At 53.8% G+C, this 12,852-nt stretch overlaps 8 protein-coding genes across 8 annotated transcripts; 5 read left to right on the top strand and 3 right to left on the bottom strand.

Moving 5' to 3' along the window:
* Positions 1–705: 705 nt before the first annotated feature.
* On the top strand, positions 706–1,517 carry A1O7_06832 (uncharacterized protein; the record flags this gene model as incomplete). Its single annotated transcript, XM_007760832.1, has 2 exons — positions 706–794; positions 1,013–1,517. The coding sequence occupies 2 exons, from the start codon at positions 706–708 to the stop codon at positions 1,515–1,517; spliced, it is 594 nt and encodes a 197-aa protein (XP_007759022.1).
* A 606-nt stretch (positions 1,518–2,123) lies between these two features.
* On the bottom strand, positions 2,124–2,835 carry A1O7_06831 (large subunit ribosomal protein L44e; the record flags this gene model as incomplete). The annotated part of the gene is made up of 5 exons (XM_007760831.1): positions 2,124–2,163; positions 2,222–2,406; positions 2,465–2,557; positions 2,585–2,618; positions 2,672–2,835. 5 exons carry the CDS (start codon positions 2,833–2,835, stop codon positions 2,124–2,126), a joined length of 516 nt encoding a protein of 171 aa, XP_007759021.1.
* A 328-nt stretch (positions 2,836–3,163) lies between these two features.
* A1O7_06830 (uncharacterized protein) lies at positions 3,164–4,256 on the top strand (the record flags this gene model as incomplete). The annotated part of the gene is made up of 3 exons (XM_007760830.1): positions 3,164–3,259; positions 3,311–3,554; positions 3,601–4,256. 3 exons carry the CDS (start codon positions 3,164–3,166, stop codon positions 4,254–4,256), a joined length of 996 nt encoding a protein of 331 aa, XP_007759020.1.
* A 440-nt stretch (positions 4,257–4,696) lies between these two features.
* On the top strand, positions 4,697–5,632 carry A1O7_06829 (uncharacterized protein; the record flags this gene model as incomplete). The annotated part of the gene is made up of 1 exon (XM_007760829.1): positions 4,697–5,632. The coding sequence occupies one exon, from the start codon at positions 4,697–4,699 to the stop codon at positions 5,630–5,632; it is 936 nt and encodes a 311-aa protein (XP_007759019.1).
* A 117-nt stretch (positions 5,633–5,749) lies between these two features.
* On the bottom strand, positions 5,750–6,277 carry A1O7_06828 (uncharacterized protein; the record flags this gene model as incomplete). The annotated part of the gene is made up of 2 exons (XM_007760828.1): positions 5,750–6,040; positions 6,095–6,277. 2 exons carry the CDS (start codon positions 6,275–6,277, stop codon positions 5,750–5,752), a joined length of 474 nt encoding a protein of 157 aa, XP_007759018.1.
* A 1,646-nt stretch (positions 6,278–7,923) lies between these two features.
* Positions 7,924–8,234, top strand: A1O7_06827 (cytochrome b5; the record flags this gene model as incomplete). The annotated part of the gene is made up of 2 exons (XM_007760827.1): positions 7,924–8,103; positions 8,157–8,234. The coding sequence occupies 2 exons, from the start codon at positions 7,924–7,926 to the stop codon at positions 8,232–8,234; spliced, it is 258 nt and encodes an 85-aa protein (XP_007759017.1).
* A 604-nt stretch (positions 8,235–8,838) lies between these two features.
* On the top strand, positions 8,839–10,110 carry A1O7_06826 (methylenetetrahydrofolate dehydrogenase (NAD+); the record flags this gene model as incomplete). The annotated part of the gene is made up of 2 exons (XM_007760826.1): positions 8,839–9,744; positions 9,841–10,110. The coding sequence occupies 2 exons, from the start codon at positions 8,839–8,841 to the stop codon at positions 10,108–10,110; spliced, it is 1,176 nt and encodes a 391-aa protein (XP_007759016.1).
* A 986-nt stretch (positions 10,111–11,096) lies between these two features.
* Positions 11,097–11,926, bottom strand: A1O7_06825 (uncharacterized protein; the record flags this gene model as incomplete). Its single annotated transcript, XM_007760825.1, has 3 exons — positions 11,097–11,528; positions 11,589–11,768; positions 11,828–11,926. 3 exons carry the CDS (start codon positions 11,924–11,926, stop codon positions 11,097–11,099), a joined length of 711 nt encoding a protein of 236 aa, XP_007759015.1.
* Positions 11,927–12,852: the final 926 nt, after the last annotated feature.

Raw genomic sequence — 12,852 nt, 5'->3', positions numbered from 1 at the left:
TAACCGGTCGCACAGCCCAGGATCGACATCGAGTTATAGCGGACGGTACATAATTACCTGATCACACAGCCCCACGCGCAGAATATAGGCGGCTCTATTCACACAGCGGCCGTAGTGTGGCTCTGTTGATACCGGCATCCAAGGATCGATCGTCAAACGACCTCATTCAGTCATTGAGAGAAGGGAAGAAACGCGACGATTATATCCCCTTTGCCTTGCTCTCTGCGCCTGCCTGTTCCTCGGAGCGAAACAAGGCAGGTCATGTCAGGCCAGGTTGTTAGGGCAGAACTCGCCTCGACCTGTCCATCTCGATACATACCTAGGTAGCTCCTCGTAGCAGCAAGCCTTAACTACCGCCCTTAGCTTTACTAGACTGAATCACTTGACTTGGTCCCGGCAGGGCTTTAGTTACGGGTTGACCTCAAAAGCTACTGTACCTACCTTCTATAACTTGAGTAATGTTACCTTACCCTCGCCGTTCCTCGAATCACTACTGCGCCTGGACTCGGCCTCGACATTGGATCGGACCTCAATCGAGACCCCTCCTCCTTGTCATCTACTGCAATTATCACTTACCCGACGTCGACTCAGTCGGTGGGATCAACCCTTCTTGATACTGTACGCCGGCTGGCCGCCTCGCCGCCCCGTCGCCTCGTCAATTTACCCAGACGTCCCTTTTCATCTCGCACCCGTCCATCCATCGCAATGCCCTCTCTTTTCTCGAATGAATACTCCCGTGGCCCACTCTACCAGTACTGGAAAGAGCGAGGCCAGGAAGAGAAGTTCCTCCGCGGGTAAGTTGATCTATGTACTGTATATTTCGCCCGCACTCTCCCTCCTTGGTCTGCACAAGACACGCACACCTACTCTGCCCGGGCGGGGTGTCTGAACTTGAACTCCTGTCGCCTTTTCATACAGGCAGCCAAAGTCACCACGGATGTCGTGTCCACATCATGTCATGTTATTCAACAGTCCACAGAGGACGTCAATACTGATTCGTCTCACCGCACAGCCAACGCGTCGACGAAGCCAAGCTTCGTGCCAAAGGCTTCAAGCCTCTGGACGCCGCATACGGGCCCAGTTCCTCAGAAAGCTACGCAAGCAGGGAAGGCAGAGGGCCGCCAGCTTACGCCCCTGCATCTACGGAGGAGGCGCTCGCAGCAGGGAGCAGGGGCCACATTCCAGCTGCCGACGAACTTCCCGCGTATATCGACACTGACGCGGGACTAGCCTCTGGGTCAGATACGCGCTCTCGGTCCCACTCCCAGCCCCACGAGGAAGGTCTGGTGTCTGCAGAGGAGGAGAAAGCCCGGCTTCGGGCGCTGGAGGAACAGAACCAGCGGACTCGATCTGATGCCGCGATCGCGAGGACCTTGTCGGATGAAGCGCCGGACGAGGGCGAGGACGACAAAGGAAAGGAGCCAGAAGCGAGGAGGAAGAAAAGTACGGTGGGCAAAGTGGGACGGTGGCTGGCCGATGCGGCGAGCGGGTATACGAAGAGGCAGGAGCGGTGGTAGGCTTCGAGGACTGGCGTCGAACGCGGTATGTAAGTGGTTTAGGCCTGGATGGATACCTCAAGGAGGTAGTTACGGAGTAAGGCTTCCCCATGTTCAGTGGCATGGTCGACGACGCCAGATGATATCTGAGCGTGGATGTGAAGCCCATCGAGCTCTTTCATATTCGCCCTGGTATCACAATCATTGGGAATCAAATGGTTGTCCTGGCTTTGGCATTTCCACGTGGACTCCTTTGTCTGTGGTCTGTTAGCTCGGGGAGATACTCTCTTCCTTCGCACGACACTGCTTCACACGATTTTTTAGGGGTTGTCGGCCAAGGAGATCCTGGGTGTTGACCGCCGTCATTGCAACACACAACGCAGCAAATGTGGATACACAGATAAGAGAGTGCGAGCGGCTCGGGACGAGAAGGCTTCTGCAGAGTATTCTTAGGTAGACTCGAGCGGCTGCTCAAAACCGCCGGCGCAAACCCGTCTGAAGTCCATCCGTGCCATACAATTGGTTTCGCTCGACGGAGCGCGGATCATCGTCGCTCCCTCATATTTGCAGCATTTTCGTGCAATCTGCCATTGAATCCCAATGAAACATTGCAAATCTGGTCCACGTCTAGAACACGAGAGCCGCACCCTTCGTCTTCTTGTCACCACTGTACGGAAATCACGTCAGTTCTTGCGGTCTAAGCGGCACGCGCGGTGTGGACATACCCCAACTCAAAGTGCTTGCATCGCTTGAGTGATAATTGTGCCTTGGTCTTGCATGATGTGCACTCCAATCTCAACACCACCTTCTTGGTCGTCTTGGCCTTCTTGTGGAACACAGGCTTCGTTTGACCACCATAACCGGACTGCTTGCGGTCGTATCGGCGCTTTCCCTGGGCAAATAGCGAGGCCTGTGGAGAGAATCTGTAAGTATCTGGACAACTGAATATCGGATCGGGAACCTCGTACTTTGCCGGCCTTGTATTGCGTGACTTTGTGTTGAGTGTGCTTCTTGCAAGTTTTGCCTTTGCAATAGGTGCGGCGGGTTTTTGGGACGTTGACCTGGTAGTAGAAGCCGAGTTAGCATACCGCGTCCAGCACGCCGAAGTCTTCGCATAGGTTCCTTCGTTTCTGATGCACACAGAATGCCCCTAGTTTCAGCAGTCATGTTCAAACTTGACTCTGCCTCTTCGAAATCCTCCTTCTGCCCCGCTCATTTCTTCAAGATAGGCCACCTCCATCTCTTGCCGGCCCTTTCCACTTCGCTTCTCATCTCGCTCGTGCTGTCTACCAGGGTACTGCGCAAATTTCAAAGGAGTGCTGACTGGGTGACTTACCATCTTGACGGTTTGCTGGCAATGACCCTGCAAGAAGAACGTTTGATTGTCGTTGACAAACTGTCGTATCACAAATCGACAAGATTGAGCCCGCAGCCAAATGCCAAGACGCACAGTGCAAAATGTGGACGGTCACTTTGGGCAGGTGCTCCGAGCCAGACCCACTTCGGCGGGTCGGATTTGCGTCTGCACCGCCTTTGCCCGACCGAAACTTCTGTCTTCAATGGAAAGCTTCCTGAGGACTACGTGGCACCCTGGAGGACGACGTACTTCAGGTTCGGCCTCGCAGTGAGGTCAGGCCAGCCATCCGAATCAAGTGGCACGAGAAGAAATGGCGAAGGTCGCTTTTGAAGACCTTTCCGGCACCTCCACTCCTGCCACACCAAACCCTTATGATGGTCTGATCATCGCGTGCAATGGTGACCCGGTCAGCTGTGCCGCTGTTTATCCAGCACTTCGCAGCTAACCATCGGTACAGCGACTGATTCAAGAGCGATATGCGACCCACCGGCTAACTAGGAATGCGCAACAAAAAGAGAAGATACTCGGCGACGATTTCAGAGGGTGGGTCCTTGACGAACATCTTGTTAAGCTTGATGGCCCCCAAAAAGATGCTTCTTATATAGATCCGCGACATTGCCTCGTGTTCTGGGGAAGGCCGCCTCACAAAGTCAAGACATTGATAGATGTCATACAGTCCAAGCTCAAGGATGCCGCTCCAGGTAATTCCGCGCGATCCCTCCTGAATTCTTGCCGCTCACAATCTAGACATTTGGCTGATGCCACTTGACAATCTGCATATTACGGTCATGGAGGTTGCTCACTCGAAGACCGAAGAAGAAATAGACGGTCAGATCAACAAACTGAAGGACCACTGCAAATCCATAGCCGATCACACATGCTCCCATCGCGCCAGGCTTATCAAGCCGCTTCTGAGCTACGACCAGGCAGCCCTTGCGTTGAGTTGGGTTCCTGCCGCAGGAGAAGCTCCCTCCAACGGCCGGAATGCTGAGGATGACAAGTATACATACCATCATTTGCGCCGAGATACCTATGCCACCATTTCAGATGCCGGTATCGAGGTCGGGTCCCGATACGTGATACCCTCCGCACATCTTACTATTGCGAGATTCAATTCACCCAATGTATTTGGTGGTGATCCTCTGGACGGGGGTGTCGCGCTCGACATCAAGAAGCGCAAGCATTGGATCAAGGAGCTGGAAATGATCAATCAGTGGCTGGAAGCTGAATACTGGCCGCAGGAGGGGCAGGCGATCAAACCTGGAGGCCAGTGGGTAGTGGGTGAAGAGAAAGGCCTTGACTTTCGAAATGGTACATTGTGGTACGGCGGGGGATCGACCATCTATCTGGGGGAAGGGTTTGTCTATGGTGAGGAAAATGATCCGAATGGCATCGCTGAATGACACCTGGCCGCCGATTTCCACCGACGGTATCGCTGTCGCAATAGGTAAAGTGAGGAACGCAATATACTAATATCTGGTTGAGGGAACTGCCTTTTCACCAGCTCTCCCTTTTGCGATTGGCCGGTGCGCACTCCGCGTCCGGCATGGAGACCTCGGATATGCATTTCCGAGCCCCTCAATGCTCTCGCCTGTTCTTATGACGCTGAGCATGACGCTGAGTTTGCCTGACTGCTCCTCAGTTGCACGTTCAACTTGATCTTGATTGGAAAGCATGACTGCCTCTTGACATTTTGCGATACGTGTCTCTTGCCAGCATCAAAATTACAGTATATACATGGTCGCATTTAGAGCAACTGTGCTTTCACTGTACCGGAATTTCTCTCAACCCAGCGCCATTGCTCTCAACGGAACAAGACGACAATCAGCAACAATCTACGGCCATGTCAGACTCATCTGAAACAGTGCAGATCTTCAATCGAGTCGCCAAAGTGCAGTCTGAGGGCTCGCCCAGGATCTTCTATGTCGAAGCACTCGCACGTCAACCGAAGGAGAAGAAAGGCACCATCTTGCTCATCCATGGCTTTCCGGAAACATCCTACCAGTTCCGCCATGTCATGAAGCCGTTTGCTGAAGCCGGATATCATGTGATTGCGCCCGACAAACGAGGCCATGGGTATAGCGACAAACCGGTCGGTGACATCCATCAGCAAGACCCATTCACGAAAAAATCCCTCGCACAGGACCTACACACCCTGGTCAGAATGCATGTCGGCATCAGGGACAAAATTCACATTGTGGGCCACGATATCGGGGGAATGGTGGCGCACGCCTATGTCAGCCAATGGCCAGAGCACGTTGAAACCGTCACCTGGGGTGAATGCCCCTTGCCTGGGTCCACTGCGTACGACAAAAACAAGCATTCCCGCATGCTTTGGCACTTCGACTTCCAGAGCCACCACCCGGATCTGGCAGTGTCATTGGTGCAGGGCAAAGAGCGGATATATCTCATGCACTTCTTTGACCGTCTCGCCCAGAACGTTCAAGGTGCATTCCCCACGGACGTCGTAGATTTCTATGTCGACCGCTTCAGCATGCCGGATGCGTTGAGATGTGCATTCTTGACGTATCGTGCATTTGAGAAGGATGCCGACCACAACCGCAAGTGGAGAGAGGAAAAGGGAAAGGTCAGCGTCAGAAACATGATCTTGATCGGCGAGAATAGCATCATGGGCATAGGAGAGGCGGACCAGATGGCCAGTGAATTCTACGAGGACCCAACTATGGGCGTCGTGAAGGATTCCGGACATTACATCTCTGAGGAAAATCCGCAAGGCTTTGTAAAGCAGGTTCTCAGGTTCATCGAAGGTTGGAAATGATTACTACAGGTAAATGGCCAAGGAGGGAGTTCCAATCACACGACTCGCAGCTCTCCCGCCATAACCCTCGGTGCAGGAACAATTGCTGATGTGTGGATCTGTGAAAGACTAATACATTTACAGCCTGTGCTGTGCATATTCCTGGTCACCCTGCAAGGGTTGCTTCCCATTATTCGATGTCGGCCGTACTCCCCGTCCCTGTCGTTCCTTTAAGATGGCGATCTCTGAGGCGAGGTCCGCAACCACTTCTCTGAGCAAGCCCACGCGTCTACCCTGGGATAGATACGACTGCCACAGATCTCGATGTCGAAGGTGGAGCGCGAGGATCTGTTCCTGGAGACCCTGGATGTATTCCTCCTTACGTTGCCGGTAGGCCTGCTGAGACTCGCGGTTCTGCGCTCGTCGACGCTGGATGCGTTAAGATGACTACTCGGCTTGCACAAGATATACCAGGCTACTCACCAATTGCGTGGCTTCATCGACCTCGCTCATGCGAGCTTTGCGTCTTCGCTGTGATGACTCGACATCGTCCCCAGCTGCCCAGAGTAGGCCATCCTCTAATCCGCCGATCGTCGCCGTTTCAGACTCTGATTGACTCGATGCTGGTGCCGTCTTTGTATATTGAAGACCGTCCAGAGAGAGCATTTCGTCTAGCATAGTCCACTCCATCTGTTGCTTGGTGCCCCGTCAGCCCGTGAGACGGCGGTAAAACGAAGGGGAGGAGCGTTCCGATCTTACAGGGGTTGTCCATATCGTTGCCAAACTCGTATTGCTTGTTTGTAACTGTTGACGCTGCGAAGTCATAGTGTTATCCGTGGCATTCCACCTCGTCAAGAGGAAGACTGCAAAGTCAGGAAGGGAGTTTCTGGCTTCAAAGTGACGCATATGCTTGCTACAGCCCCGAAAACACTATATCACTCACTCCTTTGTAAGAAGGGTTCGATGATCCGCCATCTCCCATACAGTGTACACTCCCGACGTCGAATGGTCTCTCATCCGACTTGATCGAAGCATTTCAAGCATTCTCGCCTAGGACTCCGCTTTGAGATGGTGCAGATACCAAATTGAGAATGACTCAAGCCACCGACGCCCCCGGCTGCAGGGCATTCGAGGCTGCTGCTCGGGGGCTCACGAGGGCGAAGTTCATTGGCAGATCCTCGCAGGAATTCAAGCAACTTTCCCATCAACCGGTCGGGTCGAGGCCCTGGAGACCTACAAGGGGCAGGTCTTCCCATTTCCGACTAGGACTTATAAGGCTTGAGTACAAAGTGCACTGTTGTCTTCGATATGGACTGTCGTGGCGAAGATAATCCTCTCCCGGGGCCACAATGCGCTGCCCGGATACCGTCTTGCATAATCCGTACACGACAGGACAATGAAGCAGTTTCAACGCAGCACGGAATACCTGTCCCACGCTTCCCGGCATTTCGTTCTCCACGTGAATCTCCCTCGCAAGATAGTCTTGGATGTCGGGTGGAAATGCAATGCCACTGGCCTCCTCTTTTTACCCGCAATCGCTCTCGAACAATTCAACCTGGACAAAAAGGCCTACAGTAGCTGCATTAATTAGATCGACGTGCCTCGCTTTGTCCCGTTCACTCGACTATCTTCCGGATCCTTCACTACCGGAGACTTTGTGGCCGACCTCATCTTCACCTTCAGAAAGAGAGCTTTTCAGTCGGATCTGATCAGCGGCATGGGACTATCCCTTCGTGGTACATTGACAAGTTGGACTTCGCCCTGCTCACTTTTATGTCCAGTTTCCAGCGACTTTTGCGACCTCACCCGCTGCCCCACGTAGCCAACGGTCTTCCTGTGGATCTCACAGTCCTCTGTACTACTCGTTCCCCTTCCCCCAGCCAATCAGTCCGTCTACAAGTTGGCTGACCGCTGACCGGCCCGGCTGCGACGCCGAACCTCGGCATCTTCGCGATCGGTAGTAACGGCGACGGCTCGTCGTTCCTCTAATCAATCAATTTATCTTGACCGTAATCCATTTCTACCGTGGTCTCATTTGTGCATTTGTGTGTAGAGGAATTGAGTGTTCGGTCTCAGCCGCGCGCAGGACATTATATGCATACTCTCACACATACACATATCTCAGGATCTTCTGCGTCGCATCACCTCCCCAGAGCTCGTCCGAACCCCTGCCTCTGTTCCTCCGCTTCGGCGATAGACACCAACGGCACTCGATCATTGGCGGCGCATTCCTAGACACTGCAGTAGAAGGAAATTCGGGACTTGTCAACGCGGCCTGTCCATATCTTCGAACTACATTCCCCCGACACACCATGTCCAAGACCTTCAGCCCCGCCGACGTGGCCAAGCACACGGCCACAGCCAGCAACGGCCAGTACATCATCATTGACGGCACCGTGTACGACGTAACGAACTTTATTGACGAGCATCCTGGTGGGGCGAAGATTTTGAAAAGAGTCTGCGGCAAGGATGCGAGTAAACAATTCTGGAAGGTAAGCGACCAGGGAGTGCTCCACCAGCCCTGAGCTGACCTGGCCATATACAGTATCACAACGAGTCCGTCCTCAAGAAGTATGCGCCCAAGCTGAAGATTGGCACAATTGGCGAGAAGGCAAAATTGTAGGACTGCGCTGGCCGGGAGAAGCTGTTTTGCGTCACTGGGTCAAGACCTAGGGAAAGAGCAGCCTAGGCTAATAGAACGAAGGAGGGCCAATCTAGTGCATTTGTCTGGGTTCAAGAATACGATTGCCAGGACGGCGGTGCGATATACTGTACGGAGCGCATCGCATGGAGCAGAGACGGCCGAAAATCTGCTGATGGACGATGAGGTCGGAAGAAGAATGATTCCTTGACCGAACTCGATGTCTTGTGGCCACCTCCATTTCAACGTGTCGAGATGACAGTACATACATGGACATATACGTAGTATAGACACACCCTCACGGTGCAAGAATGTAGGATCGCCATGGACGTATTGTGATATATTGAATTGCGCACTCGCCAAGCCGCGTCGCGCGCATTCGGAAGTACCGAAAAGATTTTGTGATGGAGTACAAATATTTTTTGATAGATTTTCCGGCCTGATCTCGCCAGCCTTCTCCCGGATGGATACGTATAGTAGGCTGATCTACACTCTCGCGCTGTGTGGTCACTAGTCACGACCCAGGAGCCGTGAACTGCTGTAAAAAGCCATACGCAGGGAACAAACAACTAATTACCAATACAAAATGTCCAATCCACCACCGCCCGCCGCGGCGGCGACAGGGTCATCCTCACACAGCTGCAAGGTGATTCTTGCCAACACCATAGCCAAAGTCCTCATCTCGGAGATCCAAGCGGGATTAACGGCGCTGAACCACCAACGCCAGCACCAACAACAGCTTGAACATGTACCACAACCGCCCCATCTCCTAGGAATCCTTGCAAATGCCGACCCGGCCGCGCAAACGTACGCCCGCTGGACGGAGAAGACGTGCCATGACCTCGGCTTCGCGTACACGCTGCTGCAAGTCGAGAAGGATTCCGTCGAGGAGACCATTCTGGCCGCGAACGCGAACCCGCTCTATGACGGTATCATCATCTACTACCCCATCTACGGCGGCCGGCAAGACCAGTACCTCCAGAATGTGGTCTCGGTGGACAAAGATGTCGAGGGCCTGTCGCACCTGTACATCTTCAACATGTATCAGAACGTGCGGTTCTTGGAAAACGCCGAGACCCCAAGCACCGCCCCTGCAAGGAAGAGTATCCTCCCGTGCACGCCCCTCGCGGTGATCAAGATCCTCGAGTATCTCCACATCTACAACCCGATCCTCCCCTACGGGAACCGCCTCTTCGGCCGCACCATCTGCGTGGTCAATCGGTCCGAGGTCGTCGGGCGGCCTCTCGCGGCGCTGCTCGCCAACGACGGTGCCTGTGTCTACAGCGTCGACGTGTCTGGCGTGCAGCAGTTCACGCGCGGCGAGGGCATTCGGAAACGCAAACATGAGGTCGTCGACAAGGAAGGCTGGACCATCGAAGACTGCGCGCCCCTATGTGATGTTGTGATCACGGGCGTCCCTGGCGAGGCGTATAAGTTTCCGTGCCACCTTTTGAAGGAGGGGGCCGTGTGTATCAACTTTTCGAGTGAGAAGGTACGAATCATCACCTCGTGTCTTGGCGCCCGTCTTGTCTCGTTCGCTAGTGCTTGTTCGCCGAACCCTTTCTGACTGAGCTGATTTCTTGTCTAGAACTTCCCCCCTGAAGTCAAGGAAAGAGCATCCATCTACGTCCCCGCCATCGGCAAAGTCACCATCGTCGTGTTGCTGCGCAATCTACTTCGCGTTGTGCAGAATCGGCAGGCACAACTGCAAGTTGAACAGGAGCAGCAATCCCAGGGTCGAGATACGTCTCATGGGATGTCTTCCCCACTACTAAACGCGAAAACACAAACGCAAAAGGAGCTTCTACATGCGCCTACGGATACATCGGCGACAACGATGAATGGGGCGGCTTCGTAAGTTGCAGCCTTGACACCTGATCATGCTCAGTCTGTGCCGTTGTGTGCAACCGAGCTCGGAGAGTCTTTGTTGCGGCCTCGAGCGGCGGTCCCTGGGAGAAAATTGTCGAAGACTCGCGAGGTTGCGGACCGTCACAACCTTGCACGAGCGAATGCATTGCACTACCCAGACGAGTCTATTCCGAGCGACCAACATCAGTCGCTTTCTGGCGCTCAACGCCAAGTACGAGACGACATGGCACGGAGCGGCTTGTCTGTCTCGGAAGTCGAAAAGCGGCATCTCACACCCTAAAACAGTGCAGCGCGGACGAGCGGACACGATCAGCTGGATTAGAAGAGGCGACTTAGGGCTGCAGCAAGTCGATGTGGCACTGGGACTCGGCCACATCCAACCATCAAAGAGGAGGGCCAAGGGGATAGCTTAGTCACCGGCCACTGCAGGTACTTATGTATCCGGTCCTTCCGTCGAAGATTCTGTGGTCAAGGCTTTGGCATATGAGGTAAGTCTTCTAGAAGGAGGACATGCTTCTAAGCGGCCCAAAGCCACCATTCCAGGGATGGCACGCCACTGGAAGAACACACTCCCGAAGCTGGCTCATCACGCGCAGAAAGACAATGCAATATGCATGGATGCGATCGATACACTCTCGGTCAGCATGGTTTACGGGAAAACCTAGACGCGAGTGTTCAACTACGCAGTCAAGAGACTGAACAGTATCTTTGCCTCTCACAACAGATTATCGCTTTTCTCATGTGGGCTGCACTCCAGAGACAAACCTTGGCGAACTCATCGTCAAACACCTTCAAGGACCTCCTCTCGTCGAAAACAAGGCAAGGGCTCTCCTCGTTCCAAGAAACCACAAGATGCTGCAGATTGCCGTCCAACTCCTTTCATCATATAATACATATGCTTGACTTGCAGCCAAATTCGTCATTCATGACCGGACGGGAACTGGATGCCGCTTGCAGAGCCTGCCACACCTCAGCTCACGGCACATTGAGCAAATCTTCGAACCCGGGAAGATTCTCGCATGCTGGCAACTGCAACATGTTGACTCGGAAGGGTTCGGGATTCTGATTCTGATTCTCCCAAAACATGGTATTTGGATTGCTGGATGGCTTCAAGGAGAAGGAAAAAGCATCAAATTGGTCGAATCCTGCCTGATAACCCGTGTTTGGTGAAAGGTCGAGTCTGTCAGGCCCCCGGTCGGGTTGAGTGGAATACGCAGCGATTTGTGCGTTGAGCTCAGCAATCCGGCCTTTCAGCTTCATCACCGCTTCGGACTGCTGAGAATACGACTCGAGCAGCTTGCGATGCTTGTCGCCGATGGTCTCCAGTGTTGCCTTGAGGCTGCGGAGGTGTCGTTCTTTGCGCTCGCGAAATGCACGTTGAGAGGCGCGATTCTGTGCACGTCGTCGCTAGATCCAGGCCTGAGTTAGCCCAAATCTGACACTTGAGCGATGAGACGCCAAACTTACCATTTTGGTGTGTGATTGTGCCGACCGTTCCGAATCTGTCGAAGTCGATGCTACAGGCTGGTCGGCGGGAGACGTGATGACATCGTCGAATATAGATCCCTCCGCAGAGTTGCTGCCGGCCAGGCTCATGGCATGGGAGAACGAGCCAGGCATACTATCGTGCTGAAAATCCTCCTCGAGCTGGCACTCGCCGTCAGCACGGGCCCATCTTGACAACATTGCCACGCCGACCGACTTACGTGGAAGTCGTCGAACTGAGCCATGTCCTCCTCAAAGTACATGCCCGACGTGTCAAAGAGGGATCCATCCAGGGTGTTATCAACAAGTGGGACGCTCATTCTGATTGAGACAGTACAGATCGCGTATCCCTGGGTCTTAGCACAGGACTGATCGGTCGATTGCTGAGCTCAATGCGAGGCTTTTGAAGATCGGAAAATGCTTTGATATCGGCTCGGAATGCATGGCTGATTTGCGCTTTACATAACCACCAGTGTCCTGCCTCTTGTGGAGGTAAAGTATAGAGTTTCTGGTGCCGTCGAAAATCGTCGTACTACTGTGGTACACGATGTCCATCCCGCGGTATTACCAGTAGTTGCTGCCCAGGCACCCAGCGCATCCCTGCAAGCCACATGCGTGCTAGAGGCGGCGGTTGACACGAGCTGCCCGCCAGTTCTTGGCCGGCGCGAGCACGAATCACGACGGAGCTGTGCAATTCTGCATGCGGCATAGCTTGATATCGTGCCGCAACGTCGGGGGGGTTAAATTTCATGCAGGGCACACCACGTCGCAAGCGACCGCCGGGCATATTTGGAATGCGGCAGCTTGGCATGAACCCGTTGAAACATCATGATTACCAGCAGTCTCATCCGAGTAAGTGGCTAATTACTGTGTAGCTCGTAGGTGATGTAGTTCCGCTACGAGTGCTGTGTCGCGGTTGGGCAGCCCGCGGCCAGCAACGACGGCCGAAGCAAATTCCCGCAAATACTGTACCTGCTACAGCTGCAGTGATGCAGACACAGTCGGCCCCTCCAATGCAAAGAGACAGCCCTCAGCGTACACTAACCAGACAGTGCTATCCTGACCCTGGACTTAGTACTTTTCAGCCGCATGTCTGCCACCGGTGTCGCCAAGTCGTCTTGTCTTTATACGTGGACATAATTATGTACCTGTCATTGGACCTTTCGAGCGAGCCTCGCGGCTTCCGCGGCTTCCACGGCGTCTCGCGGTAACCTATTCAGCCTCGCGCACGCGTTCACAAAACGCG

This window comes from Cladophialophora yegresii, assembly GCF_000585515.1.
Source record: "Cladophialophora yegresii CBS 114405 chromosome Unknown aczIN-supercont1.5, whole genome shotgun sequence".
NCBI lineage: Eukaryota > Fungi > Ascomycota > Eurotiomycetes > Chaetothyriales > Herpotrichiellaceae > Cladophialophora > Cladophialophora yegresii.
The sequence above is the reverse complement of the archived record's forward strand: the minus strand, read 5'-3'. Positions and strand labels throughout refer to the sequence as shown.